Below are 20,366 nucleotides of genomic sequence, written 5' to 3' on the forward strand. Positions count from 1 at the left end.
TTATTTCTTTAGAAAATTTAGTAAAATTTTTATTTCTATAGAAAATTTTGGCAAAATTTTTATTTATATAGAAAATTTTGTCAAAATTTTATTTCTATAGAAAATTTCGTCAAAACTTTATTTCAATAGAAAATTTTGTCAAAATTTTTTTCTGTAGAAAATTTTGTCAAAATTGTACTTCCATAAAAAAAAAATTGTCAAAATTTTATTTATGGAAAGGTTCATTCGCCCGAACCGAAACATGTACAGTCCAGGCGTGTATAGATTTGTATCTGGCGTTTTCGTTTCAATGGCTCTATTAACCATGTTCCTTAATCTATATCTGTCCATGAAGCTCGAAAAATAATTGTATAATTAAAAATTTTATTTCTATAGAAACTTTTGTCACAATTTAATTTCTATAGAAAATTTTGTCAAAATTTTATTTCTATAGAAAATTTTGTCAAAATTTTACTTCTATAGAAAAATCTGTCAAAATTGTATTTCTATAGAAAATTTTGTCAAATTTTTATTTCTATAGAAATTGTCTATAGAAGAGACAATTTTTTCAAAATATTATTTATATAGAAAATTTTGTCAAAATTTTATTTCTATAGAAAATTTTGTCAAAATTTTACTTCTATAGAAAAATCTGTCAAAATTGTATTTCTAGAGTAAATTTTGTAAAAATTTTATTTCTATAGAAAATTTTGTCAAATCTTTATTTCTATAGAAAATTTTGTCAAAATTTTTATTTCTATAGAAAATTTTGTCAAAATTTTATTTCTTTAGAAAATTTTGTAAAATTTTTATTTATATAGAAAATTTTGTCAAAATTTTATTTCTATAGAAAATTTTGTCAAAATTTTATTTCAATAGAAAATTTTGTCAAAATTGTACTTCCATAAAAAAAATTGTCAAAATTTTATTTCTACAGAAAACTTTGTCAAAATTTTATTTCAATAAAAAATGTTAAATTTTTATTTCTATAGAAAATTTTGTCAAAATTTTATTTCTGTAGAAAATTTTGTCAAATTTTTTTCTTGTAGAAAATTTTGTCAAAATTTTACTTCTATAGAAAAATTTGTCAAAATTTTATTTCTACAGAAAACTTTGTCAAAATTGTGTTTCTATAGAAAATTTTGTCAAATTTTTATTTCTATAGAAAATTTTGTCAGATTTTTATTTATATAGAAAAATTTGTCAAAATTTTTAAAAATTGTATTTCTACAAAAAAATGTATTTCTACAGAAAACTTTGTCAACGTTTTATTTCTATAAAAAAGGTCAAAATTGTTTCTATAGAAAATTTTGTCAAATTTTGTTTCTATAGTAAATTTGTCAAAATTTTATTTCTTTGGAAAATTTTGTCAAACATCCAAATCACTGAATTCGAATTACACCTTAAGAAGTGGACATCCGTCCTATGGACAGCCCATATTAAACGCATCACTTCTGCGCTAATTTTGCGTCCACTTCCGAATCCAAAAAGAATATTTTAATTACTTTTTTGGCGACGCTTTTTCTTTGCTGGGTATTATTACAAATTTTGATTCTCTTCCAGTGAGAAAATAGAAAATAAGTGAAACAATTGCAGAATTAATAAAAAAAATACATTTAGTTCATTTTGCATATTAAGTGATTTTGTACACTGTGTGCATTCTTTTTTTGTAATTCATAAATAAGGAAAAACAAATCATAATTAATTGATTTTTAATTTATTGGGCATTAGAAATCGCCCACACCACAAAGAGAACATCGGACATTATGGTCTATATGCATTTTTATTAAAGCGTTTTAATTTCCTAATCAACATCGAGCAGAAATTTTCATCAAATTCGGCTAAGCAATTCGAAGACGAAGAGGCAGCAGGAAGGTTCTAATATAGCAAATCAATCATTTCAGCATTGATCATTGCCAAAAAGAAACCAACACAAAATTAATTACAAAACAAATCAAATTATTCGAACTGGACCATAAACCATTGCCAAACCAAAGCAAAGCAAATCAAACACTAACCCATAGTCGAATTTTTCTTCCCGAACGGTAATAATGTCGACTCGCCGAGCCCATTCACTGCCGCCACATATGCTTGAACCGGTCAAGCGGGAACGTGGACGATGCGTCACAGCCATCTGCTTTTCATGGAAGGTGATCACTTGTATTGTGTCGCACGTGACATTGATTCTGATGGTGGTGTGCTATTGTGTCGGTGGGGCCTATCTCTTTCAGCATTTGGAAGGGGATCACGAAACTGAGGTAAGTGAAAAAAAAAACGAAAAAATATTTCTTTTAGCCCATCCGATCGTCCACTCATGGCTAGCAGATAATGACTACTATAAATGAATCACCCACCATACATAGAAAATAAGCATGCCTCACATCTGGTGGTCTAGTGGCCAACCACTATGGTGTTGCTGGTCAATATGATCATTTTTGCTTGTTGTTTTTTTGTAAAATTTTTTAGAAATATTTAAGCGCCTTTATTGTTATTTATTGGAAGTTTTTATTGAATCATAGAATTATGAGAGTGTCGTTGCAAATCACTATGGCCAATAAAGTGTAGGGCAGATTATTCGAATTTATTTGAATTGAAATTGAAAGAGATTTCTTTAAATTCAAAATCCATAAATATTTCCCATGAGGGAAATTTCTTGTATCCATGATTTTCTTAGAACATTTCAATGATTAGCTTCTAAACCAGTACTATATAGTGTTAGGCACAGAAGTTTTGTAATATTGTAAGTAGGGTTGCCAGGGTTGGTTAATTTTTGTCCGATTTTCTTCAAATCGGTAATTTTTCAAAATTGTTAAAATTTTGAGAAAATTTTCTGTAGAAAAAAATTGACAAAAATTTTCTATAGAAATAAAATTTTGATAAAATTTTCTATAGAAACAAAATTTTGATAAAATTTTCTATAGAAATAAAATTGTGACAAAATGTTCTATAGAAATAAAGTTTTGACAAAATTTTCTATAGAAAAAAAAATTTTGACAAAAATTTCTATAGAAATAAAATTTTGGCAAAATTTTCTAAAGAAATACAATTTTGATAAAATTTTCTATAGAAATAAAATTGTGACAAAATGTTCTATAGAAATAAAATTTTCACAAAATTTTCTATAGAAATAAAATTTTGACAAAAAATCTATAGAAAAAAAATTTGACAAAATTTTCTATAGAAATACAATTTTGACAAAATTTTCTATAGAAATAAAATTTTGACAAAATTTTCTATAGAAATAAAATTTTGACAAAATTTTCTATAGAAATAAAAATTTGACAAAATTTTCTATAGAAATAAAATTTTGACAAATTTTTTTTATACAAATAAATAGAAATGTTTGCAACACCCAGAAGGAGACGAGATAGACACATGGTGTCTTTGGCAAAAAATGCTCAGGGTGGGCTCCTGAGTCGATATAGCCATGTCCGTCTGTCCGTGAACACGTTTTTGTAATCAAAGTCTAGGTCGCAGTTTTAGTCCAATCGATTTCAAACTTGGCACAAGTATGTGTTTGGGCTCAGAATAGAACCCTATTGATTTTGGAAGAAATCGGTTCAGATTTAGATATAACTCCCATATATATCTTTCGCCCGATATGAACTAATACGGTCCCAGAAGCCAGAGTTTTACCCCAATTTGGTTGAAATTTTGCACAGGGAGCACAATTAGTAGTGTAGTCAAGTGTGCCAAATTTTATTAAAATCGGTTCAGATTTAGATATAGCTCCCATATATAGCTTTCGCCCGATTTACACTCATATGACCACAGAGGCCAATTTTTTGCTCCGATTTAGTTGAAATTTTGCACAGGGAGTAGAATTAGCATTGTAGCTATGCGTGTCAAATTTGGTTGAAATCGGTTCAGATTTAGATATAGCTCCCATATATAGCTTTCGCCCGATTTACACTCAGAGGCCAATTTTTAACTCCGATTTAGTTGAAATTTTGCACATGGAGTAGAATTAGCATTGTAGCTATGCGTGCCAAATTTTGTTAAATCGGTTCAGATTTAGATATAGCTCCCATATATATGTTTTTCTGATTTCGACAAAAATGGTCAAAATACCAACATTTTCCTTGTAAAATCGCCACTGCTTAGTCGAAAAGTTGTAAAAATTACTCTAATTTTCCTAAACTTCTAATATGTTACATATATATCGAGCGATAAATCATAAATAAACTTTTGCGAAGTTTCCTTAAAATTGCTTCAGATTTAAATGTTTCCCACATTTTTTTTAGTAACATTGTGTACCACCCTAGTGCATTAGCCGACTTAAATTTTGAGTCTATAGATTTTGTAGAAGTCTATCAAATTCTGTCCAGATCGTGTGATATTTAAATGTCTGTATTTGGGACAAACCTTTATATATAGCCCCCAACACATTTGACGGCTGTGATATGGTATCGAAAATTTAGATCTACAAAGTGGTGCAGGGTATAATATAGTCGGCCCCGCCCGACTTTAGACTTTCCTTACTTGTTTCACAATAACAAAAGTTGCTTCACAAAAGACGCTCTATCTCACAAACTAATTGACTTACAGACGTCAAATTTTGACACGAATCAATTGAAGGTTGGTACTATATAAAAATAATATGCATTTAATACTAGCGGCGCCATCTATGTGTCAGACCGGGGGCTTATCAGCCAACCTGTTACAATAGCAGAACAAAAAAATCTTTGTGCTTGTGACAATATTTTTTTCAGTGTATCAATTTTTACTTTAGAATGTTTTTTTTTTTTTTTAATTTCAGGTGAAAAAGGATATCCATAAAATGCGCTATAACTTAACGGAAATAATCTGGAAACATTCGGATAATCAAACCTTCCTCCAGGAAACGGAATGGAAAAATCAAATACAGGGTAAACTGAAATTTTTCGAACAACAAATATTGACAGCTATGAAAACCAATGGCTGGGATGGTGACGACAATGTCAATACAACACAATGGACATTTGCTGGATCATTGTTTTATTCAATTATTGTTATCACAACAATAGGTAAGGAATAACAAAACTTAAAGCTAAAAAATATACATTGACATTAAAAAAAAAAAACTAAACTTAAATTTAGGATGAATTTTAAGATGAAGGTGAATAACTTAATTTTAATATTACAATATTGTTTGCTATACAACAGTGAACACAATAGTAACAGTTGGCGCTTTAAGGGGAATTTCGCCAGCCACTGAAATTGTTGATTGCATTTTCTTTTTATGAAAATTTAAATATATATGAAATATTACTTTATGGAAACCTATCACGATGAATGAATTTAGTATTGGCCTCTAAGCTTAGCACGCAAATGAAAAACAAAATGTTTCTCCTCACATCCAACAATATATTTTCCTTCGGGACGAAATTTTAGACAATTGAAATTACACACAAAAATTGTTTTCACATTCAATCACAAAATTTAATTGATCAAATAACTTTTTTAATTGAAAAAAAAAATGTCGAACATGATAGTATGAAGCACAGTTTTAATTGAGCATCAAAAAATACTTGATTAAAAAATTAATTGATTTCATTAGAAAATTTCAATTAATTTTTTAATTGATTCAATTAAATTTTTAATTGATATTGATTGCAAAACTTCATTATTTTTTTAACTAAAAACGAAACAATATCGCTATACTATATTTCAATCACTTTCTATAACTATTTTTATTCCTTTTAGTTTGATTCAAAAATTTATAGTTAAAAAAAAATAATAATAATAATTAATTAAGAATTTAAAAACAAAAATATCCATAATTTTTTGACGAGTTTGATTAAAAAGTTAATTGTATCAATTAATTTTTTAATTGAAAAATTTAAAAAAATATCAATAATGTTTCTAGTTTTATTCAATGGTTAATAGTATCAATTACTTTTTTCCGAGTTTGATTAACAAGTTAATTGTATCTATTAATTTTTAATTGAAAAATTCAAACAAATATCAATAATGTTTCTAGTTTGATTAAATGGTTAAGAGTATCAATTACTTTTTTAATTGAAAAAGTTTTCAATTTCGATCAACTTTTCAATTGGGAATTTTTTTGTGATATTTTTTACTGTGTAGATAATTTTTAATAAGGTATTTTGTTTAAGAGCAACAACATTTTTATTTGCTTCTGAAGAAATATATTTAGTGTCACATTATATTGTAATCACGGTTGCCACAGTTCCACAAATGGTAGTTTTTTTATTGTTTGGTAGAATTTTCTATAGAAATAAAATTTAGACACAATTTTCTATAGAAATCAAATTTTGACAAAATTTCCTATAAAAATAAAATTTTAAAAAAAATTTCTATAGAAATAAACTTTTCACAAAATTTTCTATAGAAATAAAATTTTCACAAAATTTAACGAAATTTCGTATAGAAATAAAATTTTGACAACATTTTCTATAGAAATATAATTTTGACTAAATTTTCTATAGAAATAAAATTTTGACAAAATTTTCTATAGACATAAAATTTTGACAAAGTTGTCCACAGAAATAAATTTTTGACAAAGTTGTCTACAGAAATAAATTTTTGACAAAATTTTCCATAGAAATAAAATTTTGACAAAATTTTCTATAGAAATAAAATTTTGACAAAATTTTCTATAGAAATAAAATTTTGACAAAATTTTCTATAGAAATAAAATTTTGACAAAATTTTCTATAGAAATACAATTTTGACAAAGTTGTATACAGAAATAAATTTTTGACAAAATTTTCCATAGAAATAAAATTTTGACAAAATATTCTATAGAAATAAAATTTTGACAAAATTTTCTATAGAAATAAAATTTTGGCAAAATTTTCTATAGATATAAAATTTTGGCAAAATTTTCTATAGAAATACAATTTTAACAAAATTTTCTATAGAAATACAATTTTAACAAAATTTTCTATAGAAATAAAATTTTGACAAAATTTTCTATTGAAATAAAATTTTGACAAAATTTTCTATAGAAATAAAATTTTGACAAAATTTTCTATAGAAATAAAATTTTGACAACATTTTCTATAGAAAAAAAATTTTGACAAAATTTTCTATAGAAATAAAATTTTGACAAAATTTTCTATAGAAATAAATTTTTGACAAAATTTTCTATAGAAATAAAATTTTGACAAAGTTTTCTATAAAAATAAAATTTTGACACAATTTTCTCTAGAAAAAAAAAATGTTGACAAAATTTTCTATAGAAATCAAATGTTGACAAAATTTTCTATAGAAATTAAAAAAAACGTATTTTTGACTCTGGCTTTTACAAAATCGAGATTTTCTTGCTGCATGAACATGTCTGTTTTGCCAAATTTGTAAAAGACCATTAGCAAATAAGTATGCTAAAGATTTTCTCAAAATATTTAAATTTTTTGTCAATACTATTGTACCATAAATATCGGCTCAAAACTTTATCTGTATTTGGATATGGGAGTAAAGTTCGTTCTTCACCTGCGTAGAAATAAAATTTTGACAAAATTTTCTATAGAAATAAAATTTTGACAAAATTTTGTATAGAAATAAATTTTTGACAAACTTTTCTATAAAAATAACATTTAGACTAACTTTTCTCTAGAAAAAAAAATGTTCACAAAATTTTCTATAGAAATACAATTTTGATAAAATTTTCTATAGATATAACATTTTGACAAAGTTGTCTACAGAAATAAATTTTTGACAAAATTTTCTATAGAAATAAAATTTTGACAAAATTTTCTATAGAAATAATATTTTGACAAAATTTTCTATAGAAATAAAATTTTGACAAAATTTTCTATAGAAATAAAATTTTGACAAAATTTTCTATTGAAATAAAATTTTGACAAAATTTTCGATAGAAATAAACTTTTGACAAAATTTTCTATTGAAATAAAATTTTGACAAAATTTTCTATAGACATAAAATTTATTTCTACAGAAATAAATTTTTGACAAAATTTTCTATAGAAATAAAATTTTGACAAAGTTTTCTATAAAATAAAATTTTCTCTAGAAAAAAAATATTGACAAAATTTTTTATAGAAATCAAATTTTGACAAAATTTTCTATAGAATTAAAAAAAAAAATCTCGATTTTGTAAAAGCCAGAGTCAAAGGCTTTTACAAAATCGAGATTTTCTTGCTGCATGAACTTGTCTGTTTTGCTAAAATTTTCTATTGAAATAAAATTTTGGCAAAATTTTATTGACAAAAATTTCTATAGAAATAAAATTTTGACAAAAATTTCTATAGAAATAAAATTTTGACAAAATGTTCTATAGAAATAAAATTTTGACAAAATTTTCTACAGAAATAAAATTTTGACAAAATTTTCTATAGAAATAAAATTTTGACAAAATTTTCTATAGAAATAAAATTTTGACAAAATTTTCTATAGAAATAAAATTTTGACAAAATTTTCTATAGAAATAAAATTTTGACAACATTTTCTATAAAAATAAAATTTTGACAAAGTTTTTGATAAAAATAAAATTTTGACTAAGTTTTCTATAGAAATAAAATTTTGCCAAATTTTGTATATAAAAAAAAATTTTGACACACTTTTGTCAAAATGTTATTTTTATAACATTATAAAAAAAATATTGAAAAAATTTTCTCTAGAAAAAAAAATTTCTATAGAAATACAATTTTGACAAAATTTTCTATAGAAATAAAATTTTTACAAAATTTTCTATTGAAATAAAATTTTGACAAAATTTTCTATGGACATAAAATTTTGACAAAGTTGTCTACAGAAATAAATTTTTGACAAAATTTTCTATAGAAATAAAATTTTGACAAAGTTTTCTATAAAAATAAAATTTTGACAAAATTTTCTCTAAAAAAATTTTGACAAAATTTTATATAGAAATCAAATTTTGACAAAATTTTCTATAGAACTTAAGAAAAGCGTGTTTTTGACTCTGGCTTTTACAAAATCGAGATTTTCTTGCTGCATGAACTTGTCTGTTTTGCCAAATTTGTAAAAGACCATTAGCAAATAAGTATGTTAAGCTAAAGATTTTCTCAAAATATTTAAATATTTTGTCAATACTATTGTACCATAAATCTGATATCGGCTAAAAGCTTTATCTCTATTTGGATATGGGAGTAAAGTTCGTTCTTCATCTGCGTACTAACTTTTAGATGGGATTGATGATTTTTGTTGTTGTTTTTTTGGTACAAACTAAGCAAAATTTGTTTTAGGAATTTTTAAGATTTTTCACCACTTTATCATCGATTCTCTTTTCGTTGTTTTTTACACTGGCACTTTTTTCTCGAAACTGGGGAACATATTCATCTAGGCCGGGATAGCCTCCATAACCAGAATAACCATTGAAATTTTGTTGTGGTGCTACATTTGTTGGATAACCATTCCCCGGTTGATATGTTGATAAACCATAGCCTTCAGTGAATTGAGGTGGTAGAACTGGTACAGGATATTGTTGACTAGGAGCTATGGGATATTGAGGTCCACCGAACTGTTGTTGTTGCGTATTGGGATATGTGGGTCCAGCAAATTGCCCAACACCTCCATTATACAGTGTATTGGGATTAGTGGGTCCTAAGAAATTTTGTGTATTATAGGCAGGATATCCGGGATAACTCACTTGACCGGGATAGCCAGAGGGTGGACGTCCTATGATACCCGTAGGACCACCAGGACCTACTAGAATTCCAGGATTAGAATGGCCAGGATAACCAGGTGCTCCAACTCCAACTCCCCCTGGACCACCATATTGGGGATATTGATTAAAACCTCCATAGCCCGATCCTGCTCCATAGGCTGGTTGTGCTCCTCCAAAATTATCTCCTGGTAAATAGGGGCTATTTTGTCTTGTTGGTGGCTGTTCATTCTCATCATTATAGTCTTCGATTTCATCATTGGCCACTTCACCAGGTAAAGGTCTTCGTGTTGTAGGTTCACGATCTCGATCCTTATCGGCGCGGGCATAGGAATCTTCTGTGTAGTACACTTTCTTATTGGCCGAGGGATAATAACCGAGTACCTTTTGATTTTTCGATTTTGTCCAAACCCATTTATCCTGGGCCCCAATGACACTAACAACCAACGTGAGGCTTAGTATGGCCAAACGATATATTGACATGACGGCTTTGATTCGGATATGTTCTGTTTTCGTTTTTTTATTATTTAATTAATTAACTGATGTTTGATTCTTTTCCAAAATTTCTTGTTTATTATTTCGTATGCGCGTCTTTATTTTGTTGTGTCAAATTCCCGGCGCGTTGTCTACAGCGTGGGCGCTGTAAGAATATTTTGTCTGCTTTGAAGTGCAGACGGTTTTATAAAATTTGGTTGGCCCTGTTCTCGTTGGCTTGGTTGGTGTGTGCGACAACAACGATAATCACACAAATCACTCAAGCATAGCCGGCCATCAGGTATCATAAAGCTGGCCGCCTCATCCCGCCTCCACCATAAAACATCACAATGGAATGGATCAGAAGAAGAAAACGTCATCGTTTCTTTTATAGTTTTTTGTTTTTTGTTGGGAACATCATCAAACTAGCTATAAAATATACGTCCGTCCAGAGCCAATATCATCCGAAAGACTTGTCATGCTTCTGATCGTACATCCATTCGGTACGCCTGGAATTCGAACAGTAGGATAGAAAAAATATCACAAAATTTTTTAACATTTAAAAAAAATAAAATTTGCCTACATTTTATTTCAAAGAAAATTTTGTCAAAATTTTATTTCCATAGAATATTTGGTCGCACTTTTATTTCTATAGCAAATTTTGTCAAAATTTTATTCCTATAAAAATTTTGCCAACATTTTATTTCTATAGAAAATTTTGTCAAAATTTTATTTTTAAAGAAAATTTTGTCAAAATTTTATTTCTATAGAAAATTTTGTCAAAATTTTATTTCTATAGAAAATTTTGTCAAAATTTTATTTCTATAGAAAATTTTGTTACAATTGTATTTCTATAGAAAATTTTGTCAAAATTTTATTTCTATAGAAAATTTTATCAAAATTTTATTTCTATAGAAAATTTTGTCAAAATTTTATTTCTATAGAAAATTTTATTAAAACTTTATTTCTATAGAAAATTTTGTCACAATTTTATTTCTATAGAAAATTTTGTCACAATTGTGTTTACAGAAAATTTTATCAAAAATTTATTTATATTGAGAATTTTGTCAAAATTTTATTTCTATAGAAAATTTTGCCAACATTTTATTTCTATAGAAAATTTTGTTAAAATGTTATTTCTATAGAAAATTTTGTCAAAATTTTATTTCTATAGAAAATTTTATCAAAATTTTATTTCTATAGAAAATTTTGTCAAAATTGTAACATATTTCTATAAAAAATTATGTCAAAACTTTATTTCTATAGAAAATTTTGTCAAAATTTTATTTCTATAGAAAATTTTGTCAAAATTTTATTTCTATAGAAAATTTTGTCAAAATTTTTTTTCTATAGAAAATTTGTCACAATTTTATTTCTATAGAAAATTTTGTGTTTACAGAAAATTTTATCAAAATTTTATTTCTATAGAAAATTTTGTCAAAATTTTATTTCTATAGAAAATTTTGTCAAAATTGTAACATATTTCTATAAAAAATTTTGTCAAAACTTTATTTCTATAGAATATTTTGTCAAAATTTTATTTCTATAGAAAATTTTGTCAAAATTGTAACATATTTCTATAAAAAATTATGTCAAAACTTTATTTCTATAGAAAATTTTGTCAAAATTTAAAATTCTATAGAAAATTTTGTCAAAATGTTTTTTCTATAGAAAATGTTGTCAAATTTGTATTTCTATAGAATATTTGGTCACACTTTTATTTCTATAGCAAATTTTGTCAAAATTTTATTCCTATAAAAAATTTTGTCAACATTTTATTTCTATAGAAAATTTTGTCAAAATTTTATTTCTATAGAAAATTTTGTCAAAATTTTATTTCTATAGAAAATTTTGTCAAAATTTTATTTCTATAGAAAATATTGTCAAAATTTTATTTCTATAGAAAATTTTGTCAAAATTTTATTTCTATAGAAAATTTTGTCAAAATTTTATTTCTATAGAAAATTTTGTCACAATTTTATTTCTATAGAAAATTTTGTCACAATTGTGTTTACAGAAAATTTTATCAAAAATTTATTTATATAGAGAATTTTGTCAAAATTGTAACATATTTCTATAAAAAATTATGTCAAAACTTTATTTCTATAGAAAATTTTGTCAAAATTTTATTTCTATAGAAAATTTTGTCAAAATTTTTTTTTATAGAAAATTTTGTCAAAATTTTATTTCTATAGAAAATTTTGTCAAAATTTTATTTCTATAGAAAATTTTGTCAAAATTTTATTTCTATAGAAAATGTTGTCAAATTTGTATTTCTATAGAATATTTGGTCACACTTTTATTTCTATAGCAAATTTTGTCAAAATTTTATTCCTATAAAAAATTTTGTCAACATTTTATTTCTATAGAAAATTTTGTCAAAATTTTATTTTTATAGAAAATTTTGTCAAAATTGTATTTGTATAGAAAATTTTGTCAAAATTTTATTTCTATAGAAAATTTTGTCAAAATTTTATTTCTATAGAAAATTTTGTTACAATTTTATTTCTATAGAAAATTTTGTCAAAATTTTATTTCTATAGAAAATTTTGTCAAAACTATATTTCTATAGAAAATTTTGACAAAATTTTATTTCTATAGAAAATTTTGTCAAAACTATATTTCTATAGAAAATTTTGTCAAAACTATATTTCTATAGAAAATTTTGTCAAAATTTTATTTCTATAGAAAATTTTGTCAACATTTTATTTCTATAGAAAATTTTGTGAAAACTATATTCCTATAAAAAATTTTGTCAACATTTTATTTTTATAGAAAATTTTGTGAAAACTATATTTCTATGGGAAATTTTGTCACAATTTTATTTCTGTAGAAAATTTTGTCAACATTTTATTTCTATAGAAAATTTTGTCAAAATTTTTTTCTATAGACAATATTCTCAAAATTTTATTTCTTTAGAAATTTTTGTCAAAATTTTATTTCTATAGAAAATTTTGTCAAAATTTTATTTCTATAGAAAATTTTGTCAAAATTTTATTTCTAAAAAAATTTTGTCAAAATTTTATTTCTATAGAAAATGTTGTCAAAATTTTATTTCTATAGAAAATTTTGTCAAAATTTTATTTCTGTAGAAAATTTTGTCACAGTTTTATTTCTATAGAAAATTTTGTCAAAATTTTATTTCTATAGCAAATTTTGTTAATTTTTTTTCTATAGAAAATTTTGTCAAAATTTTATTTCTATAGAAAATTTTGTCAAAATTGTAACATATTTCTATAAAAAATTTTGTCAAAACTTTATTTCTATAGAAAATTTTGTCAAAATTTTATTTCTATAGAAAATTTTGTAAAAATTGTATTCCTATAGAAAATTTTGTCAAAATTTTATTTCTATAGAAAATTTTGTCAAAATATTATTTCTATAGAAAATTTTGTCAAAATATTATTTCTATAGCAAATTTTGTCAAAATTTTATTTCTATAGAAAATTTTGTCAAAATTTTATTTCTATAGAAAATTTTGTCAAAATTTTATTTCTATAGAAAACTTGTCAAAGTTTTATTTCTTTATTTTATTTTATTTTATTTCTCTAGAATATTTTGTCAAAATTTTATTTCTATAGAAAATTTTGTCAAAATGTTATTTCTATAGAAGGTTAGGTTAGGTTATGTGGCAGCCCGATGTATCAGGCTCACTTAGACTATTCAGTCCATTGTGATACCACAGTGGTGAACTTCTCTCTTATCACTGAGTGCTGCCCGATTCCATGTTAAGCTCAATGACAAGGGACCTCCTTTTTATAGCCGAGTCCGAACGGCGTTCCACATTCCAGTGAAACCACTTAGAGAAGCTTTGAAACCCTCAGAAATGTCACCAGCATTACTGAGGTGGGATAATCCACCGCTGAAAAACTTTTTGGTGTTCGGTCGTAGCAGGAATCGAACCCACGACCTTGTGTATGCAAGGCGGGCATTCTAACCATTGCACCACGGTGGCTCCGTATTTCTATAGAAAGTGTTGTAATAAAAATGTTATTCTATAGAAAATGTTGTCACAATTCTGTTTACAGAAATTTTATCAAAAATTTACTTATATAGAGAATTTTGTCAAATTTTTATTTCTATAGAAAATTTTGTCAAAATTTTATTTCTATAGAAAATTTTGTCAAAATTTTATTTCTATAGAAAATTTTGTTAACATTTTATTTCTACAGCAATTTTGTCAAAATTTTGTTTCTATATAAAATTTTGTCAAAATTTTATTTCTATAGAATATTTTGTCAACATATTATTTCGATAGAAAATTTTGTCAACATATTATTTCGGTAGAAAATTTTGTCAAAAGTCTTCATAAAAGCAACGAAAACATTCATTAGTATGTAGTATGTTTTCGTTTTTTTATTTACTCTTCATAACAATAACGAAAAATTTCATTGAATTTATGACTTGGTTGCATTGGCTTTATTTTAATGAAAATTTTCGTTAATAGTACCAAATATTTTCTGCCTTTACACTGGCAGAAAATGTCCAAAACTTGAAAAGTCGACTTTTTGATTCATGATTCATAACGAAAATATATCATTAAGACAATGAAATTGTGCATTAATAGTTCGAAAATATCGTAATTTATCAGAATATTCAATAATTGTATTGAATTTATGAATTTAGCTCAATTTTAATGAAAATTTATTTAACATTAAGAGTGTATAATTTACAGTGAAACCTCTCAAAATTGGTGCACACAAAAAAATTATTTTTTTTGATTCAATCACGAAATTAATTGATCCAATTAATTTTTTAATTGAAATGTCTTCAATCACACAAATGATAGTATCAATTAAAAAATTAATTGAAGATCAAGTAAAAAATTAATTTATACTATTAATTTTTGTTTCAATTAAAATATTTGTTGAATCAATTAAATTTTTAATTGAATATTTTTTAAAACTCATTTAAAAATTTAATTGGAATAATTTTTGTGAATTTTGTTTTTCTATGTGGACAACTTTCTTGAGACGTTTGCTATATTATCACATTAAAATTAACCTCTCACAAGAGGACATGTCTCAAATTTGGAGAAAAAAATTGAGACGTGGGGATTTTAATAGACCTCAAGATCTTTTTTCATTCAAGCCCACTGTGCTTAATTTTGTCCCATCCAATGTAATGGTTTTTTTGTGAATTTGCGTGGACATAAATTTTAGTTAAATAAAATTCCGATTCATAAATTTATTTTCTTTACACAATAATCAGTTATCCACTTGTGCATGCGCAATTCATGCAATCAATCAATGGTACACGGATGGATGGATTGCTTTGTTGGCTATGGTGGATACTCCCACTTCTCGACTTCCTATCCTAAGCCTATCGACAACAAATCTTTGCGTGCTTCACTGAGCTCACGTACTCAATTGTGGCCCAATGTGTTCTCGTTAATCACGTAAACTGATTTATTTTTTTTGTTTTTAATTTCTTTCCAAGATTTTCTAATTGTTAAGAATAATATATCGCTGACAGGCTTTTGTTATGAACAAATTATTGGGCCTTACATATTTCACCGTTCGATTCGGCGAAACAGAGGATTTATCAACAGTTCTCAGAATTTTATTACAAAAAACAAAAACTATATTGTGAGAGGTGTGAATCTTGTTCATTGGGATAATAGGCTCAGTCACACCACCATCACTGCCACGAAGGTTGGCCATTGACATTGATTTTCAAGTGATGTTATCAGATTAATATGCCCAACACAAAGGGCTTATCTTGGATGTATTAATTGGTAGAATATTATGAAATTGGAAGGACTCGTGCGAATAAAATATCCACCAAAACGAGGAAAACGAGGTTTACTTGAAATTTTCAAGAATTTTAAGGGGGGGGGGTTTATTATTATTTGATAGGGAGCCACCGTGGTGCAATGGTTAGCATGCCCGCCTTGCATACACAAGGTCGTGTGTTCGATTCCTGCTTGGACCGAACACCAAAAAGTTTTTCAGCGGTGGATTATCCCACCTCAGTAATGCTGGTGACATTTCTGAGGGTTTCAAAGCTTCTCTCTAAGTGGTTTCACTGGAATGTGGAACACCGTTCGGACTCGGCTATAAAAAGGAGGTCCCTTGTCATTGAGCTTAACATGGAATCGGCCAGCACTCAGTGATAAGAGAGAAGTTCACCAATGTGGTATCACAATGGACTGAATAGTCTAAGTGAGACTGATACATCGGGCTGCCACCTAATCTAACCTAACCTAACCTATTATTTGATAGATTCGTAGAACTCTTGATGTTTTGGTAGATTTTGCAAAATATTCCTCTCCCACTAGAGGTACTTTACAAATTTTTATATAAATAAAATTTTCACTAAAAATTGTATAAAATTTTCTATAGAAATAAAATGTTGACAAAATTTTCTATAGAAATAAAATGTTGACAAAATTTTCTATAAAAATTAAATATTAACAAAATTTTCTATAGAAATAAAATTTTAACAAAATTTTCTATAGAAATAAAATTTTAACAAAATTTTCTATGGAAATAAAATTTGACAAAATTTTGACAAAATTTTCTATAGAAATAAAATGATGACAAAATTTTCCATAGAAATATAATTGTGACAAAATTTTTTATAGAAATAAAACTATGACAAAATTTTCTATGAAAATAAAATTTTAACAAAATTTTCTATGGAAATAAAATTTTGACAAAATTCTCTATAGAAATAAAATTTTAACAAACTTTTCTATGGAAATAAAATTTTGACAAAATTGTCTATAGAAATAAAATTTAGAAAAAACATTCTATAGAAAAACAAGTATATACGGCCGTAAGTTCGGCCAGGCCGAAGCTTATGTACCCTCCACCATGGATTGCGTAGAAACTTCTACTGAAGACTGTCATCCACAATCGAATTACTTGGGTTGCGGTAACACTTGCCGATGGCAAGGTATCTTAAAACTTCCTAACACCGTCTTCTAAATTACAAGGTAGTCCATACGTAGTATATATTAAACTAAAAAAGGCCGATTAAATACGTATATAATTAAGTTTAAAGTTTCTATAGAAATAAAATTTTCACAAAATTTTCTATAGAAATAAAATTTTTACAAAATTTTCTATAGAAATAAAATTTTTACAAAATTTTCTATAGAAATAAAATTTTCTATAGAAATAAAATTTTGACAAAATTTTCTATAGAATTAACATTTTGACAATGTTTTCCATAAAAAAAAAATTTTGGTAGATTATTTTGGCAACCATGAATATGAACCGATATGGACCAATTTTTGTGTGATTGGGGATCGGCTATATATAACTATAGACCGATATGGACCAATTTTGGCATGGATATTAGCGGCCTTATACTAACACCACGTTGCAAATTTCAACCGGATCGGATGAAGTTTGCTCCTCCAAGAGGCTCCGGAGATCAAATCTGGGGAACGGTTTATATGGGGGCTATATATAATTATGGACCGATATATACCAATTCTTTCGTATTTGTTAGAGACCACATTCTAACACCATGTTCCAAATTTCAACCGTATCGGATGAATTTTGCCCCTCCAAGACTCTCCGGAGGACAAATCTGGGAATCGATTTATATGGGGGCTATATATAATTATGGACCGATATGGCCCAATTTTTGCATGGTCATTAGAGAACATATACCAACACCATGTACCAAATTTCAGCCGGATCGGATGAAATTTTCGTTTCTTAGAGGCTCCGCAAGCCAAATCGGGGGATCGGTTTATATGGGGGCTATATATAATTATGGACCGATATGGACCAATTTTCGCATGGTCATTAGAGAACATATACCAATACCATGTACCAAATTTCAGCCGGATCGGATGAAATTTGCTTCTCTTTGAGGCTCCGCAAGCCAAATCGGGGGATCGGTTTATATGGGGGCTATATGTAATTATGGACCGATATGGACCATTTTTGGCATGGTTGTTAGAGACCATATACTAACACCATGTACTAAATTTCAGCCGGATTGGATGAAATTTGCTTCTCTTAGAGCAATCACAAGCCAAATTTGGGGGCTATACGTAAAAGTGGACCGATATGGACCAAGTTTTGCATGGTTGTTAGAGACCATATACTAACACTATGTACCAAATTTCAGCCGGATCGGATGAAATTTGCTTCTCTTAGAGCAATCGCAAGCCAAATTTGGGGGTCCGTTTATATGGAGGCTATACGTAAAAGTGGACCGATATGGTCCATTTGCAATACCATCCGACCTACATCTATAACAACTACTTGTGCTAAGATTCAAGTCGATAGCTTGTTTCGTTCGGAAGTTAGCGTGATTTCAACAGACGGACGGACATGCTCAGATCGACTCAGAATTTCACCACGACCCAGAATATATATACTTTATGGGGTCTTAGAGCAATATTTCGATGTGTTACAAACGGAATGACAAAGTTAATATACCCCCGAAATATGGTGGAGGGTATAAAAAATTGACAAAATTTTCTACAGAAATAAAATGTTGACAAAATTTTCTATGGAAATAAAATTTGGACAAAATTTTCTATAGAAATAAAATTTTAACAAAATTTTCTATGAAAATAAAATTTTAACAAAATTTTCTATGGAAATAAAATTTGACAAAATTTTCTATATAAATAAAATTTTAACAAAATTTTCTATGGAAATAAAATTTTAACAAAATTTTCTATGGAAATAAAATTTTGGCAAAATTTTCTATAGAAATAAAATTTAGAAAAAATATTCTATAGAAAAAAATTTTGACAAAATTTTCCATAGAAATAATATGATGACAAAATTTTCCATAGAAATATAATTGTGACAAAATTTTCTATAGAAATAAAATTTTGACAAAATTTTCTATAGAAATAAAATTTTAAAAAAATTTTCTATAGAAATTACATTTTAACAAAATTTTCTATAGAAATAAAATTTTGCAATCTAAGTTTGTTTTGTTGTTTTTGATTTCAGCTTAAAACCATGCATTGACTAAACTACAAGTGTAGCTTAACCAACAGAGGAAAATAATGTTTGTCAAATTTATTATTTATATTATTTATGGTTGGATGGACGCACGTTTCGGAATTACCACATTCCTCATCAGCATCCTCTACTTGCAGCAAAACTATCAACCAATTATCAGAATAAATTCAGGCAGTTCACTAAACCCAAAAGTGAACCACACTTGAACCTTCCGAAAAAAGTTTTACAAGATAGCCAGCTTATGCCGAAATAAATTCGTACAAACATATATCTTTTCCTTTGCCACCGTCAAATCATCATTGGGCAAAGCCCAAATAAATTGGTAACATCTTCTCCAAATTTTGGTATATTATTTTTGGCTCGAGTGCACGCAGAGAAGGAATATGATCACCTCAAACATGTTTCAAGAGCAAAATGTTATTTTTGTATGGTGACCATGTAACATGTTTGTCACTAAAATGTTATTTTCTCCTCAAATATAACCTGCTTGCCGAAATCAGATACATGATTTCCGAGAAAATAACATGGTTGCGAAAACCATGTTACATGGTCACCACCGAAAAATAACATTTTGCTCTTAAAACACGTTTGAGGTGATCATATTCCTTCTCTGGGTATGGCAACCGTGGTTGGAACCCACACAATTTGTCAATTGCTCTCAAAAGGCTCATTGGTCGATAGAAATGCTACAAAAACACGATCGCAGTGTTTGGAAATACGTCTAAGACATCGTAAAATTTCTTTCCTTTGAAAAGAAATCTATTCTTTGAGTGTATATTCAAAAAAAAATAAACAAATATATAAATAAAATTCACGAAATTTCCAAAAAAAAAAATCTAACAAAACTTCCAAGAAAGTAAAACGACAAAGGGTGCACCCAGCTGGTGCAAAATTTCTATAAATATATTATTGGAAATTTCACAAAAATTAATAAAATTTAACTAGAAACAAATAATTTTTTTCCAACAAAAAAAAAGGTTACAAAATTTAAAATTAGCGTTTTTATACCCTGCTCCACACTGTGGAACAGGGTATTATAAGTTAGTGCATATGTTTGCAACACCCAGAAGGAGGCGAGATAGACACATGGTGTCTTTGGCAAAAATGCTCAGGGTGGGTTCCTGAGTCGATATAGCGATGTCCGTCTGTCCGTCTGTCCGTGAACACATTTTTGTAATCAAAGTCTAGGTCGCAGTTTTAGTCCAATCGACTTCAAATTTGGTACAAGTATGTGTTTTGGCTCAGAATAGATTCCTATTGATTTTGGAAGAAATCGGTTCAGATTTAGATATAGCTCCCATATATATATTTCGCCCGATATGCACTAATATGGACCCAGCAGCCAGAGTTTTATACCGATTTGCTTGAAATTTTGTATTA

At 26.9% G+C, this 20,366-nt stretch overlaps 2 protein-coding genes across 2 annotated transcripts in view; one reads left to right on the plus strand and one right to left on the minus strand.

Moving 5' to 3' along the window:
- The first annotated feature begins 1,729 nt into the window (after positions 1-1,729).
- galene (potassium two pore domain channel subfamily K member galene) overlaps positions 1,730-20,366 on the plus strand; it is a 39,282-nt gene continuing 20,645 nt past the window's right edge. The window contains exons 1-2 of the mRNA XM_075303566.1: positions 1,730-2,237; positions 4,739-4,985. Coding sequence (XP_075159681.1) covers positions 2,031-2,237; positions 4,739-4,985 — 454 coding nt within the window. The 5' untranslated portion in view covers positions 1,730-2,030. The remainder of the gene's footprint in view (positions 2,238-4,738; positions 4,986-20,366) is intronic.
- On the minus strand, positions 8,688-10,221 carry LOC142232863 (uncharacterized). The gene has a single exon (XM_075303567.1). The coding sequence runs from the start codon at positions 10,048-10,050 to the stop codon at positions 9,145-9,147; it is 906 nt and encodes a 301-aa protein (XP_075159682.1). The 5' UTR covers positions 10,051-10,221; the 3' UTR covers positions 8,688-9,144.

This window comes from Haematobia irritans, chromosome 4 (assembly GCF_050003625.1).
Source record: "Haematobia irritans isolate KBUSLIRL chromosome 4, ASM5000362v1, whole genome shotgun sequence".
Taxonomy (NCBI): Eukaryota; Metazoa; Arthropoda; class Insecta; order Diptera; family Muscidae; genus Haematobia; species Haematobia irritans.

What these genes read in the sequence shown, in the direction of transcription:
- LOC142232863 (XM_075303567.1), bottom strand. Translation starts at nt 10,050, where the DNA reads ATGTCAATATATCGTTTGGCCATACTAAGCCTCACGTTGGTTGTTAGT.